The sequence below is a fragment of the Aulonocara stuartgranti genome, assembly GCF_965226115.1.
Source record: "Aulonocara stuartgranti genome assembly, chromosome: 18".
NCBI lineage: Eukaryota > Metazoa > Chordata > Actinopteri > Cichliformes > Cichlidae > Aulonocara > Aulonocara stuartgranti.
The window spans coordinates 25,138,020-25,159,946 of record NC_138954.1 but is presented as its reverse complement, the minus strand read 5'-3'; the positions used below and the strand labels follow the sequence as shown (position 1 = coordinate 25,159,946).

Below are 21,927 nucleotides of genomic sequence, written 5' to 3'. Positions count from 1 at the left end.
AACTCTATGCATTTAGGCATGTTAATGTAGTCGAAGAAAGCTGCTCAAGTTCAACCAAACATCATAGGAAAGGTGATTTAAGTGACACTTTGGCATAAACAAAGGTATTGGCATATCCTGCCCTGTATAGATGACTGTAGTGGTGTAAGAGTGTGGTTCTTGGCACACTTCACTTAGCACCAGCTGATCACCTCAGACTACTAGAGTATTATTGTTGACCATGTCCATATCATTATGACCACTGTGTACCCTTCAGGATAATGTGTCATGTCAACGCGTTTATTTCACAAATGCACAGTCATATTACAGACATGCAGTTGATAAATCTGCAGCAACTGTGTGATGCAGTCATGTCGATATGGTCCAAAATCTCAGAGGAATGTTTCCAGCAACTTGTTGAATTTATTTTGCCAAGAATTAGGGCAAAAATGGGTCCAACTCAGTATTAGCAACCTGTACATAATAAAGTGGCAGATAAGTGTATTTTTCAGTGAAGCTCAATTAAAGGAGCAAAGTGTTCCTTTAAAATTACTGTTACAAAAACAAGAAGCAGAAATTAGACCAAATTAAATTAAAAACAGAGTAGCCATTTTAATGAAGAGTTTGACACAATATAAAAAAAGAAAATCCTAGTTGAAACCACAGCTACACATCATGTTAAACCTCTGACAGAACTGCTCAATCGGCTGACACTACTGAATACAAGGGCTCTAAATTAGCTCCGTATTTTTCAGTTGGTATTTCTACAAGTATCAAATAAACACATCACAGAAAAACAGTAAAAAAATATGTTACAACATATACACACCACTATCAAATCTACAGCATTTTCACTCACCTTTGCTTGATATGCACGTAGAAGGCATTTGCCTGTAACTTGAGGTGGGACCAGAAGCAGAATATGAGGCACAGATTTCAAAAACAATACCAGTCCAACATACGGAAGCAGATCGACCCTGCTCGGCCTTTCTAATCTAAATGACATTTTGTCATTCGAGCATAATTTGCTCTAACAGTGTTTTACAAAGTCTGGTGTGCTGTGACTCATTCCCCACTGTGTGATTCAGGTCTTCATTGAACTGTGGTCACTTTGGACTGAATGATGCAGAACATGTGTATGAAAAAAAACATTAATTAATCACACTGACTGTCCTGTGATGAATGTGTTGTAGGTGGTACTGAAATCCAGAGCCACGGCTTAATATTGTCATTGCAAGCACCCATTTGAGGAAGTGAAGGCAGTGTTGAGGGCGGCAAGGCCCGTGTGTATTTAAAAAGAAAAAAGAAAAGCTCACATGCATACACATAACATACCCACCAAAACAATTACTTACTGATGAAAGTGTTGACAGGCAAAAGCAATGGAGTTATTAAGAATCAGTGTAGGACAGTTTGTGAATAGGTTTGCATGTTTGATTATTTGAGACACTGAAGGGTTAAACAACAACAACAACAACAAAATATGTTTGGCACATTAAAAGATGCCAAATGGGGAATGAAATAGGCAGTTTGTTTGCTAATTGACTGAATATATATGTTAACTGCAGGAGCACACATGCTAATAAAACAGAAAATATCTGTTGTGTAACTACAGCATATTCTGGCAGAAAGAACGTACAATATATGCTTATTATGTCAAGGAGCTAACAAAGAGCCCTGTGGCAGACAAAGGTATAGTTTAACAGATAAACCAGTACTTGCTTATTGTATACTTATGCAACAGTTTTCTGCCTTGCAGGTCAGTGACTGACAGATTTAATAAACATGTTGCTGCTGTTTTGAGCAGACTGCGTAGCAACCGCAAAAAAAAGTTGCAACGTTCAAGAAAAATACGCTGAACAGGTAAACTAAAGATCTGCTACAAGCAAAGCTGGATTTTCATGTATTCGATTTTTTTTCTTATGCTACTGCAGAGAAGCTCAGTTGGAATACATTTATTTGTAATCTCAGCTTAGAGTCTGTGGAAGATAGGTCAAGTCTGGAAAGATCCAGATAAGCCTGAAGTCTCTGAGGTGAGGTCGCTACTGAACCGACCGAAAGAAATGAGAGCACATACTTGGTCCAATTTTAATGACCCACTATATGCAGACACACACACACACATACCCACATCCCTCTTTCTGGGTGTTGTATTACCCTCTCAGCTTCCTCTTTAGTTTGTGACCCTGTGACTCTCTTTAGCTTGGCGATAAATAGAGGAAGAGTAAAAACTTTCCATGCAGTCTGCCACTGGGTCACAACTCAGTCCAACTTTTCCTCTTAGTTTGGCAAAGCTGCTAAAGTTCAGGAACGCTTATTTAAAGTAACACTTATTCAAACTTTCTGTAGACCTTGTGCTTAAATAGAACAACAATACACTCGCTCACTCAGGCCGTAAACATGACCAGAACCCATAAATACATGATACTTGAATAAAGATTGCTAGAAGAGTTAAACCTTATTTTTACAGCAGGTTTTCCAGTTAACAGTCCTCCTGTCTTTAGTTGCATCAAATAAATGAGGACGTTTGCATTCTGCAAATACTGATACACGATCGCACAAACAGGCCAACATTAATCTAATAGTCTTCAGACAAAAAGCATTAGATACCAAAAAGAGTGAAAACCACTCAATATAGCCACTTAGGGACTACAAATAAATATTCACATCAAATCCGTAACATTAAAAAAATAATCACTGCTTCAGTTAAAGTCTTTTTGATTCTAAACATACAGAATAAAACCTTAAATCTTGAGTTGATGTGTCCATAGTAACACATGACGTTTTTGTACCTGTAACTTTAGTTGCTCAACCAGCTGTTCTTCCGTCTAAACCGTGGCGAGTGTCTGGATGACACGGAACAAGAAAGAGTTAGTTGTAGTGTCAAGTTGGCACAGTCTTTATGTGGAAGTCTTGGCCGTGAGTGCTGCTACATCTTCCTGGGGATATTGTAGGACATGGACAGTGACGGTGCGCTTGGTGCCACCATAGGCGAGCTGATTTCAGGCGGGTACGGCTGCAGGCTCATCTGCTTGTTGTCGTGCAGCTTGCGGACAACGATGCGGGAGAAGTCTTCGTTGTGTTTGTCGCAGGTGTCCAGAAGTCGGCGGACCTTAGCGGTGCGTGTGGGCTGGTTGATCACCAGTTCGTAATCCTCTTTCATCAGCATGGAGTGGGACAGCAGGGCGTCCAAGCTCTGGTTCAGACAAGCCTCCGTCATCTGGGAGACAATTTCCTCACGCCGGATTGCAATCCACTGGGAGATGGGACCTTGCAGAGGAGGAGAGTGCCGCGGTGGAGGAGAGTAACCTGCAACAAGAAAAAGTTATGCCTTATTTGCTGAACATTGCTGCAAGGGTGAAATATACTCTTTATACCAAAAGTGTAAAGTGTTACAAATCAAAGTTACGTTACACCAATCAGCTGAATAGGAGTGTAACTTGCTATCAGGGCCTACTAGTCAAGAACAAAGGAACGATAACAGCATCACTATGATTCTAATTTGTATCTTCTTAAGGAAGAAATAAAAGTTACACTAAAATGATCGAAGTGCGCTTGAATGCCCTGTACTAGACAGAGCCAGCAAAACACAGAAACATGAATTATGAGGTTGATAGCTTATCGGTACCATGTGTCCAGGAAAACAAAAAGAAAAGTGCAACTAGAACAGGCAGGTCCTGTGAAAAACAAAGTGCATCTCTACTGCTCCCATAGGAATTAAGAAGCTAAGCGGCAGCTGGGTGTTACTAATTTAATTCACTTGGTTAACTGATCATCAGCAAGTGTGAGCACCTCAAAAAAAAAAAAAAAAAAAAAAAAGCAAAAGTTTTGACAATTTTCTCGTCTGGAGCATTCAGCTGTGCTAACACAATGCCACAATCTTCCCAGGACTGGACATCCCAGCAAATGTACTTGATGGACAGAATGAGCAATACTGGGAAAAACCCAAAAGCTACGTCTCAGACTCTACAGGCCTATATGCTAAAGTTCATGACAAACACTCAGAAAAACATTGAACAAGTTCTTGTTTGAAGATCTTATCAGGAGAAAGTCTCTAAAAACATGTATTGTTTAAGTTTGCAAAGTTGCATCTGATCAAATCTCAGGAATAATGTCCTCTGGACAGATGAGACCAAAGCGGAGATGTTTGGCCATAACGTACAACACCATGTGTGGTGCAAACCAAACAGCATATCAGCACAATCACCTCATACCAAATGTTAAGCATGCTGGCGGAAGGGCGATAATTTAGGCTTGTTTTGCAGCCACATGACCCAGGCAGGTTGCAGTCATTGAATCAAACATGAACTCCTTTGTCTGACAGCTAAAGTGTGGCCGAAACGGAGTCATGTAACAGGACAATGATCCCAAACACAGAACAGCTGAGAAAAAGAAAATATCAAATTGTTAAAATGGTCCAGTCAAAGAGCTGTCCACAAATGAAAGCCCACAAACTTCAGTGAACTGAAGTAATGCTGTAAAGAAGAGCGTGTGAGAGACTGATAAAGTGGTACAGAGAATCATTACTGCTGCCAAACGTAGTTTTACAGCCTACTGAATCATGAGCTGCACTGTTTTTCACATGCACTCGTCTATCATAAAGACTTAAAAATGGGACACAGGTCCACGCATTCACACACCAACAGATGCACGATGGAGCTTCTTGTACCTTGAGGCTGAGGCTGTGCTTTGAGGGAGACATTAACCAGCTTTGTCTCACATTCGGCGATTGGTTCAGGCTTGCTGAGTATGTTTAAATCATTCGTCCAGCCGTTCAGTTTATCCCCACATCCTAGTTTATCATAGACATCCTTCAATGACTGTGGAGACTCCAGACTGTGAGGCATGAATGACGATGGAAGGCAATCTACAGCTGAAAAACAGAACAAGAAAAGTGATGTGCCCAGCAGCCAAACAGAGCATACACTGAAACGGAGACTAAAGTATTATTTTTGAACTCTATGACATCAAGTCACACCACTTCCTTTAAAGATTATCAGTGGTGATACTTGGTAAAGGTGTTGGTGTCATTACGTTTAGCGGATGCAGCATTGCTGCTGGAAAGGGCGCCCGGTAGAGATATGTCCGTGTCCTGAGAGGAACAAGACCCCGAGCCTGATGTAGTGCCCTCCTGCGACAGAGGAAACGGTGAGGTTTCATTTATGTTCATACATGACCACAACGACACACCTTCATGTTGAACTGCATCCCTCCATGTCACCGTTTTCATTATAAGCCAAGTAAATTATTCAGGTTCAGTTACCGGCTGACAACATGCATAAATTAAAAAAACAACAACAAAACAACAACAACAAAAAAACAAAACAAAACAAAAAAAAAACCACGCTTCACACACGTCATCTTTATTCTCAGTGTAGGTGACGAGTAGATACTGACCGTCCACTGGCTGGGCCTGTCCTTTGGCATACTTGGAGTTTCCTCCTCACTCCCCTTCTGACAGGCTGCTGGGGCTGAACAACACTGTGACCTCAGCTGTGTGAGGAGCAAAAGAGATACGGCACAACCACCAACAAAAAGGTCAACTTCAAAATACTTTAACTGTCAATCCCTTGCTTAAAAAAAAAAAAAAAAAAAAAAAGTACAGAGACCAAAAAAATTCCACTAACACTGAAAGAAAGGATTACATTTACAAAAAAATCCCATAAAACTATATCGGACAGTGTAAGGAGAATGTTGCAGTATCTGACCACACAGTCAAATATTGACTTGCCCAACAAAGCAGCAGGTTCTGGTGTTGATAAAAAAAACAAATATACAGTATACATCAACCTGCTGATCCACCCATTCATTCTAGTGATGCTCTTTGCTAACGTAGCTGATGTGATGCTACACAGTAGTAAACATGACCATGTCCTAACTTTTAGAGACGAGTTTCTGTCATCTAACTATTAAAATGACAAATTTTCTTTAAATAAAAGGAGTTTTGGAAATGACTTTATTCTACTTTTTATTTACATTTTAAAGAGTGACAACTTTGTTGGAATCAAGTTTGTACATTACCAGCTAAGATAATGTATAACCAACGTGTTTAACATATATAACAATACACTGAACAAAACTAAAGGTCACTGATGTTTTCATAACTTCTGTGACTTATGCAAGTGAGGATATTTAGAGGAGGGAAAAAAAAGGAGTACTAAAAATACACGCTGTTAACTTTTTTCTTCAGTACTCTGCAGCTAACAGACAATAATAACACTATAGATTGTTCTTTAGCACAGTTAGTTCCCTGCTGCCTTTAACTGCATGTAGTTCAATTTTGTGCTTGTTGAAAGTACGGATTAGAAACAGACATGTGACTGCAAAGTCACATATACACTGAAAATATAAAGAGGAAGGATATGCTGAAGGGAAATTATGATGTCAGTTTTTAATCTCTCTCACTGAGTCACAGTGCAATTTAAACTGCCCCAAATTGCACATTCAACATTTATACTTGCGTAAATGTGTGTGTCCATACACAGCCAACTATAAATAAAAAAATGTATCTAATGTTAATAATTAACCATCTATGTCTGCTAAGCAAAAACACTAACCTGTGACAGTCTTTTGAAGAAGAGTTCTTTTAATGATCACCAAACAAAAACTGTATAGAAAAGATGGCATCACCAATTGGTTTTTACTTTGAATCCTTTAGTCTGACATTTCAGGTAGACTGCCTTTTTTCTTCCTTTACCATTTTGGGTTTTTGAACACTTAACTACTTTGGACAAAACTGTAAATCGGGGGCACGGGTGTCCAGTTGTTAGCTAACTTCCAGCCAGCTGGAGGCCATACCTCTTAATCCTTCAATTCAGATGTTTTCTGTCCCATTACCACAGGTGTATGAAATCAAGCACCAAGCCATGTGTTCTGCCTTTACAAACATTTGCGAAAGAATGGGTAATTTTAAAGAGCTCATTGAATTTGAGCATGCTGCTGTAATAGGATCCCACCATTGTAACAAGTCAGTTTGATAGTTCTTTCCCCTTTCCCATCTATTCCACAACTGATATTAACTGCTATACGTGGTATTACTGTAAGGTGGACGTATTTAGGAACTCAGAACTGAAGTGAACTACAAAACTACAGAGTGAGCTGCAGAGTGTGGAAAAGTTGCCAATGCTCTGCTCAGTAACTGCAGAGCTCCAAACCCACCCTACCATTAACGTCAGCAAAACTATGCTGGTATGGGGGTGTTATATGCAAGTGGTTCAGTACCTCGTCGAAGATACTGGTAATTACAGGATCATAGCTTGATGTGCACAAATTAGTGGCAGCTTTCAATTTATCAACACATCTCCCTGTTTTGCCGTTTGCATAGTAAACAAAATAAAATAATGAACTAATTAAATGAGTAATTCCCCAACTATGAGCCACAATGTCCCCAGACTGAGTCTGTCAGAGGCCCCTGCTGCATTTCGCCGCTGTTTATTGGTTTCCTGTTTTTTTTTTTCTAGATCACATTTATCTTTTTTTCCTTTATCATTTTCCTTCTAATCAATTTGAAAAGGTGACAAGCTGATCCAGTAGACCTGTGATAAACTGCCAATTCAGGGAACCCCTGTGCAATTACTAAGGAAAGGAAAGATTTTATGACACTTTAGGTGATGCACTAGCTGTAAAAATCTGGCCATTAACAGTTCACACACACACACGCACACGCACGGGCACACGCACGCCACTGTAGCTATAAGCTGCATCAAAGCCTGTGCATTTATTTTTCATATGCATGGCTGTGAGACATCATCATGAAACTAAAGTCATACTCTGAGCCACAGTCTGTCTCAAACTAGTTTCACCAGATTTCTCTTACTGTAAGCTGACACACCTGAGCGCATGCTGACAGACAGACACACGATACCATCCCACAATACACTCTTTGTGGATCAGAGGAAATGCAAATTTAATTTTGAAATAAATCAAAAGTAGTTTTCAAAAGAAAAAAAAAAAGTGCTACACAGATTTCCCTACAGGTACATAAAGAAGAAATATAAAAACTGACCTTTTTCTTTTTGATCTGCAGCACAGCTTCCAGGAACTCTATTTCGTCAAACACCCTCACCATAGGCTCCAGCTCTATCAAACAATCTGAAATGGTAGGAAACGCATCACACTGCTAAATCCTGCCAAAGACGTAACGCAGAACTACCGTCCCATTAGCAGTGCGCACTTTAGTCATTTGTATGAGCATACTTTGGAAGGAAGGCCGTTCATCTGGATTAGCGTTCCAGCCGGCTGTCATAAGATTGATGAGCGTTTCTCTGCTGGGGATGTCTGCGGACAGGCTCTCCAGGCTGGTGTCAGGACGCAGACCACGCAGCACGCTGAACATGATCTGAATGCCATTGGTCACCTCTGAACATAAACACACACATATTAGTGACTCAAAAAGGGTCAAGTAGGAACAAAGTATGATGTGAAAAAAAACAAACCCCAAAACGAGCAGTTACCTTTAAACGGGATCTGCCTGGACAGCACCTCCCACATGATGATGGCATAGCTAGAATCCAATTATCAAAGAGGAAAACAGTTAAGGGAAGAGTTACTAAGTTGCCAGATATTGGCATTTCCCCTTATAGTTGAGGGACTCTACCACAAGCCAGCTTCAGGGATGACTCTCAAAGCCATGACTGATTGATCCGTTGCAGCGAGCGTAACCTCTTGCGCAAAATTTACAAAGACTGCATCAGCGGAAAGTAGAGCTCTCTTATCAAAGCAGAAAAATAATCTGAATTCCTTTTCTGACAGACTCGTGGATCTCAACAGTTAGGTCTGATTTTTTTGTCTGGCACGACTGATTTTAGCCTTTGACACTGGGCCCTGCAGTGGTATGCAAGCAATGCAAGCTGAGGCAGGAACTCCGTTTCATCTTTACAGGAAGGAAAGCCTCATTTCCCTTAACTGCTTATTGTGCTCAACAAACACGGAAGTTATCAGAGTTTATAGTAACACAGATAAGTCATAGAGACTTTTTCTGCTAAATCTTCAGGGAAGGATGTACATTTTGAGACTGACTTCTACATAATAGTTACTGGGTTCTGGTGTCTTACCTGTACATATCGTGCTTCACGTCGGCCCGGCGGCTCTTGGATGGTTCGTACTCCTCAGGGGGCATGTAGATCACTGTACCCTCAGCTGGCTTGGACCCCGAGCCTCTACTCACTGACAGCTGTCGCCACTTCGATAGGCCAAAGTCTGCAATCTGGAGAGAAGCAGAAAGTTAGCAACCGCAGACAGACAAAGTTATACAAAGCCAGTTTTACATTTTACGAGTCTTAAATTAATTCGTGACAAAAAGTCAAATAAGGTTGATAACTGCAGCGGGAGGACAGCCTTTTGTATAATAACGGATCTTTAAGGGGAAGTTATTATGCCTTTCTTATTTCCTGTTACAATGGTGGATACTGAAACTGCCCTAAATAGTCAGTTTCAGGGAGGTTTTTTCTCTTCTACTGTTATCTCTATCCCCTCTTACTGATACTGTATTATCTTTATGTGCTCATCTTAGGCACACAGCGCTGAGTGTCAGCAGACTAGCACCACCCACCTGCTGTTTGAACCTTCTGTTTGTGAGGGGCAGCCAATCAGAAGAAAGTTTAAAGGAGAGGAGTTTGTTTTACAGTCCAAAAGCTTAAATATGGAGTTGATATGAGTATAATATATTCACTTTAATTAGGCCATGAAAGAAAAAGAAATCAGTCTGAACAACCTGAAAAATATAGTTTATACTTTTTATGCTAATAAAAATTGTATGTTTCATAAAGAGTAGCAGATAAGCAGTACATAGGGTATGTGCAGCTTATCCACTATGTCTAAGTTAGTCTGGTAACGTACACAATACATGTGACTATAACTGTAACCACCTAAGCAGCTGTAACCTTTTGTTACAGCTCCAACAAACACACTGACACGGTTGAAGGTGATGTCATAGATTTTCCTGTTCTGCACGCACCTCATACTTATCGCATACCTTAACATGAAATTCACCATCCAGCAGAATGTTTTGGGTCTTTAGGTCGTGATGTACGAGGGGTGGGTTCATGTTGTGAAGGAAGTTAACCCCAAGGGCGATCTCATACAGAATCCTCAAACGCAAAGGCCAGGCAAGAACAGGGTACACGTCCTTCTGTAAGGCAGAGATTACAAAGATGGGCTAAAGATATCATAAATGTAAATAAAAGAGGGAAATGTGGGTTTTACTACAGTGAAAGTACAAAACAATGCAAGAGCTTGAAATAAAGACTGAAAAAATTACTACACTCAGCCCAGTGGGAATTTCCCTTGTGCATAGCTGTCTGCTTCCCTCAGTGCTCAGCTTCTCTTTCCCTACTTCATCAGATACTAATTACTTCGAGCTTTCGCTTTTGTTTATAGTCCCGCTGAAAGGAAAAAGAGTCATACACTCACATGATGAGTGATGCACAAGAGAGAAAAACAACAGACCAATGCAACTCCATCAGCTGACCTCTTTTGGCAACAAAAATCCAAATGCAACAACTATAAAACCTTCATTTTTTCCAGTGTGTAGTCTGGGCAACTCTCACAGCTAACAATCTAAACCAGAGAAAACTGGTGCCACTCAGTGGCAATCTAAATGGTTTATTTAAGGGTGCATTGCTCAGACTAGAAGAGTTCCTAGTGATAGGAAGTGAACTTGATGAGCTACCTCATGGAGTAACCGGTCCAGAGATCCATTGCTCATGAACTCCGTGACTATGCAGAAGATACGAGGCTCATTGCAGACACCAAAGATCTGGATGATGTAGTTGAACCTGGCTTTGTGGAGTACCTCGGCCTCCTTCAGCAGGCAGTTCCTCTCTCTGAAACACAGCCAGACACAGAATAAATAACAAAAACAAAACAGCACTGACAGCACTTTTGTGATAGTGAGGTAAATGAATATTTAAGATAAAATCCTTCTAGAAACACAGACCAAAAATGCCGTATACAATCTTGCTGAAACTCTTGATTACACAGAGGAGTAAAAATGTTACACGCAGAAATCTGAGATTTTCTCACTTGTGAATTTGTGCAGAGATGTTTAGAATGACCCATTACTAGGTGACCAATAAATACCAAACTGAGTCATGATGTCTGGACATTTGACTGAAATCCAGTTGACCTGGTTCACTGTTGTTGTGAACAGTTTTGTGAAACAAGCTTAAGAATTTCACATTAAAAGGTGGACTTAATTTTATAACAGAGTGGTATATTTGCATGCTTCCAGAAATAAAGAATGAGTGTAGGATTTAAAATATATATATATAATTATATATATATTTATATTGTGCAGTTCAGATTTGTGTCAGTCTGAGCAAACTAGCCCTCCAGCTGGAAGTCACTGGACACGTAAGCCACAGAGACTCTTTAGCCTTTTTCCTGCCAGAGGAATGAAAAACCTGCTCGAGCACTCTGAACACATTTCATTGAAATGTACAAGAAGGCCTCACATTTGACTCAAATTAGGTCAAGTGCTGCAGCTGTTACTGTGGAGTAAGTACAGGCAGACTTTACTGCATCATCCTGAAACAGCACAAAGTTTTTCTGTAGTAGTGCAATTCATCGATAAATGGCTGAAATGTGTCTCCGTGACCTAGACCTTGTTACGCGAAGTTGCCTGATCGGTGTTGAGTACCTTTCTATAACTGGAGAGTCGAGCTTCAGGCACTTGACGGCCACAGTGGTCCTCCAGTCGGAGTGCTTCCCCTTGAACACGGTGCCGAAGCCCCCTCCGCTCAGATAGTACAGGTCCGTCAGTTTATTCTGGGGGATCACCGGCAAGGTGCTGGTCAGGCTGCCGATATCCAAACAGCCCGCAGTTGGCTCCATAGCAGTTTCTGAATCCCTTACGCGAAGTCTCTCAGGATTTATCTCTCACGGGGTTGGCCAATAAAGGCAGAACTACCTCTTTTGGTATAAACGCAAAGAGGAACTGCGCTCCCATTCACATGCATTCCACAACGTAGCCGGCTGCTAGCAGGCTAAGCTACCATTAATGTTGCAGAGGAGGAGGCGAGCAGACAAAACAGAGCAGCCGATAAACAGCGAACCCGCTGACCGGCGACAGCTGTCCTTCACCCAGCGACTACAGTTAAATGTGCGCAGGACCCAAGGCGAAACAACAACAAGAAGAGCGCAGCTGAGCTCCGCGCTCATTTAAGCAGGTGCGTTTGTTGTTGCTAATGACGACACGCTTCCGGCTTTTACGAGATGCGTTCACGAGGGTAGGTTTGGAGAACTTCAGACAGTTGACCCCGTTTTCCAAGCAGCCCTCTGAGCGCATTCAGAATCCCAGTACAAATATGGATAACAGCGAGGTAAGTCTAGGAAAAACACTGAGGAGGCACGCTGTTAAAATACCATAAATCATAAATGAGCCTTTACCTCAACTTTAGTTTCAGTTTCGCTGATACAAAGCTCCTCCTCCTGCGGCATGAACCCAATTGGTAATATTGGGATTTTTAGCAGCGGGAATCCCCCCACCAAAAAACAGGGGCTTTCCTACAGATGTGTCGACGCTATAAAGACATGTCAAAATACGATGTTCGTCTCATGTGATCATAAGTAGCACTTTCTCTTTTCAGTAGCAGTATAGGTTTTAGTTTTAGTTGAGAGAACTTCGGTTTAGACATCCTAGTTTAGTTTAGACATCCTGATAGGATCTTATACAAACTCTTCAAATAAGACAGTTAAATGCATGATGTCTCAATAAATTTATTATTATTATTGATTTTTTTATGTGTTTATAATTTGATCGCTCCAAATTTGAGTTTACGTGATAATTGGGCCTTTTGGTAAGTCACAGTTAGTGTTAATTTATTGAAATTATAGGTATTTTTTGTAATAAATTTGACCTTTTACAAGTGCGTTGTTAGGATTTACTGAAACAGGATGCGCCCTTTTTGTGCTGTTGGATGAGACACACCATAAAGCACATGACTCTGTGTCCCTCTGTAATCTGAAACCGAGAACAGACTTTCAACAAATCAGGTACTATGATACTGCTTACGTGAATGTCACACAAACTGCCCTGTGTTTTTGATGAGCCAGCAAGAGTATGGAGTGAGACAATCCCTACACAGATCAGGTGGGAAACAAAGCTTGATTCTATAAAACCCTGTGCTGTAGTTCCTTCACCCGCTCTGACTCACTGGAAGTGTTTGCACTGATCCGCTGTAAGTACACTACCATGCTCTCTGTGCATGTACATGTGGTTCCCCCTGTGTTTATTCTAATTCACCATGTGTCCTTGTTCACAGTACGTCACTAAGACCACCACGGATAGCTATTCCATTTACTCCAGTACCTTTTCCAGTGGACTGGGTCAGCGTGAGCAGGCCTTGTTGGAACAATGTACATTTCAAATTCCTTTAATTTTAAATATGTTTATATTGTCTATCCTGTAAAATAATCAGATGTCTATTCTTATTAATGTACAGAATTCACCTGCTTGCTGCTACTACTGCACATTCACCCAATATATATATATATATATATATATATATATATATATATATATATATATATATGGAGGAGAGGACAAAGTTCACAGTAGGAATTTAAAGGGAGGACTCTTCTTTTCCTGCAGACAACAGGCCTGATGTAAAAAAACCCAAACAAAAAAAAGAAAAACCAAAGAAAAAAAGGATCTCAGATTTAGGGGTTTCCAAAATTGTGCAATCATGTATTTTTAAGTAAGCACATTCTTACACACACATATATATATTATATGTGTGTGTGTGTTAGCTGCATAATAAAACAAGTAAAAGTCGCATGTTCAAGTCAAGAGAGCCAAGAACAAACTGTGCAAACTGCATTAACAAGGGCAGGACCTTAAAAGCCTGCAATAAAAGCTTGTTGGATTTTTACCTTTATAAATAACATCACTGTTGGCTAAATTTCAAACAATATTTGTTTTTTTGGAAAGGATTTAGCTGTGTGGGCAAAAAATGAGTGAATTACAAAAGTTGTAATTGCTGATGCTGAGGGTGTGAGTTGAACACGCTGCCTTCACAAAGGAACACCAAAGCAGGCCACGCCACGTGTTTGGAACATTTCTTTTTATCGGATTTGGGTTTTGCATCTCCTTTCAGGATCAGTCAGATTAGGCAGATGTGCAAACCGTTACACTGTGGAACCAGAGGAACTCGTATCATTTTAAAATTTGTCTAGCAAAAGAGAAAGAAAGGGCTGGAACAGGAAATAAAACAATAAAACAATCCTCTGATTGTTTCAGCATGTCTGTTAGAATAAATTGGTTCATTCGAGATTTGTCAGCTACCGGAGTTTTGTGTTGGCGCTCTACCTTTGGGAATTCCACACTGGACTGACGTGGTTTTGTCTTAGCACCACGGATGAAAGTCGTCATCAAGGAACTGAAGAAATAAAACAACTAGTAAGAGAGAGCAGCTGTTGGCTTTCTAAATAAAGAACTTGTCATCAATGATTCAGGTTTAATTTTATAATATGCATGCGGCTGCCTGAGCAGCATTGCTTGTAATGACATCTCATTCAGTTCTATGCTGACGTACACCCAGACAGCAAGACCAATCCACTCACTCTGAGAAAACCTGAACAACGGTGACAGGAATAATATTGCAGTTTACAGTTTGTTGTGAGAAGAGGGGTGAAATACGCCACCCAGACTTTCTTAATGTGTTATAAATGCTTTATTACAGATCATCTTATTGACATTACAGCTGTTTTTAAAGGATGCATTTACAATGTTCCTTATACATGTTGTACTATCCTGCTGCTCTTGCTCTTATGTGCACCTGAAATACACGCGTACAGTGTCAACTTGCCAAGGCACTCAGTGCAAACCAATACGTGTGTCTGTTATTTGTCATATAGTCGTCTGTGTTCTGTAGGTTTATAAAATCCTGGTGGCGGGGAGTCAGGGAGACAGCTGGGTGATCTTCAGAAGATACACGGACTTCTGCAGGCTCAGTGACAAGGTGAGAAGATATCGTGCACCTCAGCAGCTACATATTAGTAAAGCAGCCTATACATTCATGGTGGTGAAATGACGTGCCGTGAGGAGCCCGGAGAGGCTGGAGGGGGTAGATTATATATGGCAAATGCTTCAGCACTTGAGTATCAGTGACTATTACTTTGCTCGGCCAGTCTTAACCAACAACATTTTTCCACATGCAGTAAAAGGATGGTTTAGCTGCATGTGGATGTGCATGTGGATTGGTTTGAGGGCTGCAACAATCTGCTGCCTGATTTGTTCAGTACGCTCTCTTTGCTGGGCACACATGTTGCACCCTTGAATCGGGGAGAATATAACTTGAATTAAGGACAACACAGCGACTGTTCAGCTCACAGCCAGTATATTTAATGACAGGGATAGAACCAGCACTCCCCCTACAGGTGTATGTTGTAGGTGGAGTGATACTGTGAAGCTATCAAACTCACCCCCATAAAGTAAATTAGTCAGACTAATGAAAAACCTATAAAGTGACATTTTACCTCATGCATTTGTCCGATACACATGCAGACCTTGCTGCAACTGTTTTTTTCATTTGCGGCACCGTGATTCAGCGACGCTTTCGGCTCTCATTGATGTAATATTGTTGCCATAGTGATTCTGGTTTCCCGTTTTTGCCCTTTTTGCTCGTCGCCTTGACGCAGCTTCAAGAGCTTTTCCCCAGCTTTCATCCAGCCCTGCCTCCTAAGCGCTGACTCAAAAACAGCTATGACGAGGAGTTTCTAGAAGGGAGGAAAGCTGGACTGCAGACCTTTTTGGAGAACCTAGTGTTACACAAAGAAGTCCTCAGAAGGTGTGTGTGTGTGCATGTGTTGTGACTTTTTTTCAGTACTACTCTAGTGGGTGACCTGAATCGTGTTTAATTTTGACCTGTACATAAACCCCTTTGGTTCCCCAGTGAAGCTGCAAGACGCTTTCTGTGTTTGGTTGAAGCACCGAGTCCGTTTGACAGCCTGGAGGAAAGCAGGGTGAGGACACGTTGCTCTCAAAGATATTGTCTCAGGGGTTGAATGTAAGGAACGTTGTGTATCTCAAACACCCTCTGGCCTTTTGTGAGAGTCTCGAGGAAACTCACCTTCGTCTTCAGAGCGAACTCGCGGACAAGCAGAGAGAAGCTGACAGGCTGAAGAAGACTTTGGAGGAGAGAGAGAACTGTCTCAACCTGCTGCTAAAAGAAGCCAAGTAATTATGTTTCTGTTGCACAGCTGGAAACACAGTAAAGCAGGAGCTGCATGCTGTGCTGAAACTGTTCATTTCCCCCGTCTCACACAGATCCCCGTCACTTTCTGCTGAGAGCTCTGAAGCTTCAACAATCACCACCCCCACAGACAGTGACACAGAGGACATGCAGTGACTGACATGGACAAAGAAACAAACTGTAAATAACATATCGAACCAACAAATGTAATCTCAGTCACCTAACACTGTTTTTTTTAAATGTCGGTGTTAATGATCAATAATGTTTTCTGTATCTTCTTCTCTAGGTGACAGTAACATGTGCAAGTGGTCATCAGACATCCTGCTGGTTCCTCTTAAACCCAAGTGCACAAGAAAGTCTATGATGTGACCACCGCAGTGCCGAAACAATCATCAGATGCAGTTTAATCCAACCCCTGCCATGCATATGTTTATTTGATTCTTTTCAGGGTGTCACTAAGAGTACTACCTCAAAATACCAAGCACATAGAAGTCCCATAATGTGTATTTACAGCATATTATGCTGCCTAATGAGGGGAAAAAAATCCCTATTTATTTTTTTATTTCAAAGTAATGTATTCAATTCATATCGATGACAATGTTTCATTGATCTTGAATTTTAGTGAACACAAGCTCTTTTTGAAGCATAGGAAATTTGAAAAAACAGAACGACCACAAGGGGGCACTGTAACACAATAACAGTTTGAGACAGCAAAGATCTGAGTGAGAGGGACACTGGGAACTTGATGTTCTGTTCTTATCTCGCACGGGGAAATCTCTGTAAGATTTAAGTGCAGAGAAGCACAAAAGCAGGGGAGAGATGTTTTCCTCTTCAGTAGTGAATAACAGCTCGCAATCAATGAAGGAAGCCTGTGTGAATGTGTGTGTGTGTGAGAGAGAGAGCTCCACATCCATCCAAGTAAAGCCTCATTCATGTGCCCCCGTTATCACACTGAATGGCCATGTTGTTTCCTTTCACTCATTCTGTTTGAGTCGCTGAATAAACCAGATATGTGTGGCTTATCCGAGGTCATGAAGGCTACTTTTATGCTGCCGCTGTGAGCAGGTTGGTGCTTAATTATTAGATTTGTACAATGAAAACATTCGACTGGATGTGAGTGGGTTGTATAAAAAAACAATCGGTGAGCAAATTAATAATAATAATAATAATAATAAAACATTCACTGTGAAAAACTGGTTGTCCATAGTCAGATATATAAACACACTTACAGCTTGCTTGGCTGCAGAAAAACGTTCATACTCTTTACAGGATCCAGTGAGTCTGGCCACAGCTTACCCAGCAGCTGTGAAATATTCTTTTGAGGTGGGCAGAAAGAATTATGTATTTCACAGTGTTACTGCATGAAGAGATGTAGGCGGCTTCATAATTAAACCCGTTTGTTTAATTATGAAGGACAAATCAGGTGGCAAAAAACAAAGATTTAATGATTTATTTTATAGTTTTTATCATTTCTCTGATTGTTTATTATCGGTCCATTTGCTTAAGGTTATCAGGGCCGTGGGAGGGAGGCGGTGGAGTGTGAGGGTGGTGGTTAAATGGTCACTGTTTAGTACAGGCGTTTGTGGCCTCCCAAGACTTTCTCTGGCACTGACACTAAGTTTGAAGTTTTACGAACGTTGTCCCTGTAGGATGGATTACTATAAAATTTCCAACCATCCATCCATCAGTCAATAAATTTCTTAACCACTTGTCCAATTCAATTCAATTCAATTCAATTCAATTTTATTTATATAGCGCCAAATCACAACATAAGTCGCCTCAAGGCGCTTCATAGATACAGAGAAAAACCCAACAATCATATGACCCCCTATGAGCAAGCACTTTGGCAACAGTGGGAAGGAAAAACTCCCTTTTAACAGGAAGAAACCTCCGGCAGAACCAGGCTCAGGGAGGGGCGGCCATCTGCTGCGACCAGTTGGGGTGAGAGAAGGAAGACAGGATAAAGACATGCTGTGGAAGAGAGACAGAGGTTAATAACAGATATGATTCAATGCAGAGAGGTCTATTAACACATAGTGAGCGAGAAAGGTGACTGGAAAGGAAAAACTCAATGCATCATGGGAATCCCCCGGCAGCCTACGTCTATTGCAGCATAACTAAGGGAGGATTCAGGGTCACCTGGTCCAGCCCTAACTATATGCTTTAGCAAAAAGGAAAGTTTTAAGCCTAATCTTGAAAGTAGAGATAGTGTCTGTCTCCAGAATCCAAACTGGAAGCTGGTTCCACAGAAGAGGGGCCTGAAAACTGAAGGCTCTCCCTCCCATTCTACTTTTAAATACTCTAGGAACAACAAGTAGGCCTGCAGAGCGAGAGCGAAGTGCTCTAATAGGGTGATATGGTACTACAAGGTCATTACGATATGACGGGGCCTGATTATTTAAGACCCTGTATGTGAGGAGCAGGATTTTGAATTCAATTGAAGGCTGGAGGGGAGCTGGAACCTATCCCAGCTGTCATGGGGCGAGATGCAGACAATTATTCCCGCTCACATTCAGAAGGAGAACATTCAAACTGCACAGGAAGATCCCAGCCGGCTGGTGGATTCGTATCCAGGACCGTCTTTTTCCTTCGCCACCATCAGCAGGTTAAGTGTTATATACTTAACATTGCAGTGGTTAACATGTGTGACTTGCACATGAAAGATCACAAGTTGGAAACAGGGAGATGACATGAACCCAGCATCAGGGAGCCACAAGTTAGTGCACTCCCAGTGCTCCTTCCAAGCACTGAGGTCTATGTCAGGAAGGCTTCCAATGCTAAACCCACTATGTGGATTGATTTGCTGTGGCGACCCCTTGGAAAATAAAAGACTGACTGAAAGTACCGTTATACTAATGAGAAAATGTCTAAACTAAGGTTTTGAACCTGATTAATTTTTCCTCTTAGTATTTAGTTCATTGAGTTGAGTTTTTAAGATATTATCATTATATTATTATAAAGCATGTATAGAAGAAAACAGCTCATCCAGACTTAAATAAAAGTTAAATTGAATTAAACTTTGACCGCTCTTTTTAAAGATGCCTATTACAAGCAGCCAAATCAAATCTTGGCCTTGACTGTCTCACTACACTTGTAAGAAATGGCCACTTGCAGTGAGAGTTATATACAACTCCATTTCTAAAAAGGTTGGGATGTTGTATAAAATGTCAATGAAAACCAAATACAACAGTTTTCAGATAGAAAACAGAACTAAATAGAACAATAGAACCAGAAACCATGTTAAATGTTTAAACTGAGATGTTTCACTATTTCATGAAAAAATGCTTATTTTGACTGTGATGTCAGCAACACGTCCAAAAAAGTTGGGAAAAAGCTGGAAAAGTAAGTGCTGCTAAAAAGAGGCGTTGAGGAATATTATGTAACTATGCAAGTTAACTGACAGCAGGTCAGTAACATGACTGGGTATAAAAAGAGCATCTTAGAGAGGCAGAGCTTCTCAGAAGTAAAAATGTGCAGAAGTTTACCACGATGATGTTCCTCAATGTACATTTGTAAAGACAGCAATAATCTCATCTACAGAGCATAATATTGTCAAAATGTTCAGATAATCTGGAGAAATCTCTGTGTGCAAGGGACACGGGTGAAATATTGGATGCCCGTGATGTTTGGGCTCAGAGAGCACTTCAGTAATAACAGGGAAATCACAGCAGGAACACTTCCAGAAATCTCTGTCTGTGAACACAGCCCACAGGGGCATCCATAAATACAGGTTAAAGCTCTAAAATGCAAAGAAGCCAAATGTGACAACTATCCAGTAACATCGCCATCAAAGCTCCTTTAAATGGGTTGACGCAACCTGGAAAACTGAAATCTGAAATTTGTTATCAACTTGTCTTCAGCCTTTATCTCTGATGGTATTGAGGTGCATTAGTGCCTATGAAAATCATAGTGTGCACACCTGGAAAGGCACCATCGGTGCTGAGAAGTTTATGCAGGTTTTAGAGCAATATGTGCTCCAATACAGAAGGGAAGGTCTTGCATATTTCAGTAAGGCAACGCTAAACTGCATCTGTTACAACAGCACGACTTCACCGTAGAAGGTGCTGAACTGGCTGCCTGCAATCCAGATATTTCACCAACTGACAACATTTGGAGCACCATGAAATGGAAAATACAGTAAAGAAGACCCAGGACTGCTGTGCAGCTATCACACAACTATCAGACAACATTCCTCTGCCAGAAGTCCAGCAGATGCTCTCCTGAGCTCCCAGATGTTTAAGGACATCTGGGAACTTCCTCAGCTTACCCATTTGACATGTTTTCTGTGTCTTATTTTAAATAAAATACAGGTTTATGGCATTTACATATCATTGCATTCTGTTTTTATTTGCAGTTTAAAAAGCATCCCAACATTTTTGGATGTAGTAATTAATATCATATTAGATAGTAATTCTTATCCAATTCAGGATTGCAGGGAATTCAAATTTACCTGACAGAGAACTGCAGCTTATTTTTGTTTATCTCAGAAATGCGTGACTCGAAGTCTGCATTCAAAGCCAGAGCACAGAGAAACTTTGTAAACTTACCTGCCACGTGTGCATCAGTGTATGAGGAGACGATGGAACACCATAGAGATTCATTTATCACGTTAAACCTCCGGTTATTGCTCGCTACATCTGTTTGTAGAATCAAAAACTTGGCACACGCTCCACAAGAAAAACAAGACAAGTGAAACATATATGAGAAATGCAAAAAAAGGAGTAATTTCACTTTCCCCCTGTGATTACTCCCATTTGTAAATGACTGACTCTATACAGTTGATCCACTTTCATCACAAATGACTCAAAAACGTTCTGGTATTACATATCATACCATATATCATATTAAAAACAGGCTTCGATCGATCTTAATCTTAATCTTAAAGCTATTTGTCAACGTGATGGGACAGAAAGGCTCTTTATATTGTATACACGAGACACAGACCAGCTATACTGGAGAGGTTTTCAATCTTTCTGACTTTTGATATATGGGTATATTTTTTTCTTTCAGCAGTTCAGAAATGAGTTGGATTCTAAGGTTTTATGTGAGAAGCCCAATGAGGTGGGCTGCTGCTGACCCGTGTTTATGTTCCCACACTCTTTTTATTATTTGGGTAAATCCTAATGTGCCTTTAAGTTACTATACATGGCATATTTTGCCAAAAGACCCCAAGACAATGAGTTTTTGTACTTTGGAAGCCCACCATGCTCCTGGTTTGCTGTGTTATCTTCAGGTAATTTGATTAAGCAAAACTATTTAGAAATATGTTCCCAGAAAGCACGACTTAATCTCAAAGAATAAATGTTTCAAAAATTGTTTTTGACACAGGTTGTCTCTGGGCCAAGGGATTAGGTACAAAAGCAGGGCCTCTATGAAGTTCTTCTCAGTTTTTATTCCACTTGCACAAACATGAAAAAATAATAAAATTTAAAAAATAAATAAATAAAAATCCTCCACTTACCACAAACTAACAGTAACACATGAAAACCACAGGATCTGGGGCCCTCAGGGCAAGTTTGAAATCCAGCATCAGTGTGGTTTTAAAAAAAAGAAGCTGTTGTTCTTGCCGTGCAGATGCTAATGTTTAGTGAATATTTTTGCAATGCCAACAGCAAAGCAGGGGCTCCGTTGGAAAAAAAAAATCTAGACCATTCTTTAATATAATTTCCAGGTTTCTCTAACGGAATATCACCATTTTAACATAGAGCACACGAGGAAACCATACTGAGGTGGCACGGCATACGCTAAGAATACA

At 40.7% G+C, this 21,927-nt stretch overlaps 1 protein-coding gene and 1 pseudogene across 2 annotated transcripts; one reads left to right on the top strand and one right to left on the bottom strand.

Moving 5' to 3' along the window:
- Positions 1-566: 566 nt before the first annotated feature.
- On the bottom strand, positions 567-12,395 carry ripk2 (receptor-interacting serine-threonine kinase 2). The gene is made up of 11 exons (XM_082513169.1): positions 11,618-12,395; positions 10,649-10,802; positions 9,953-10,108; positions 9,033-9,184; positions 8,433-8,482; positions 8,176-8,337; positions 7,985-8,070; positions 5,377-5,472; positions 5,014-5,110; positions 4,649-4,852; positions 567-3,288 (listed from the first exon to the last, which is right to left on the bottom strand). The coding sequence occupies exons 1-11, from the start codon at positions 11,809-11,811 to the stop codon at positions 2,909-2,911; spliced, it is 1,731 nt and encodes a 576-aa protein (XP_082369295.1). The 5' UTR covers positions 11,812-12,395; the 3' UTR covers positions 567-2,908.
- LOC309693706 (sorting nexin-16-like) lies at positions 12,040-17,308 on the top strand (annotated as a pseudogene). The gene is made up of 8 exons (XR_014280783.1): positions 12,040-12,146; positions 13,242-13,335; positions 14,853-14,939; positions 15,619-15,767; positions 15,873-15,942; positions 16,020-16,156; positions 16,247-16,352; positions 16,459-17,308. The product of XR_014280783.1 is annotated as a sorting nexin-16-like (transcript).
- The last annotated feature ends 4,619 nt before the right edge of the window (positions 17,309-21,927 follow it).

Bases quoted from the DNA above. Each gene is read 5' to 3' on its own strand.
- ripk2 (XM_082513169.1), bottom strand. From the start codon at position 11,811: ATGGAGCCAACTGCGGGCTGTTTGGATATCGGCAGCCTGACCAGCACC. The intron at 8,483-9,032 runs GTAAGACACCAG...ATTGGATTCTAG, and splicing joins GTGAAGCACGATATGTACAG to CTATGCCATCATCATGTGGG. The intron at 5,473-7,984 runs GTCAGTTTTTAT...CTCCTCACACAG, and splicing joins TGCAGATCAAAAAGAAAAAG to CTGAGGTCACAGTGTTGTTC.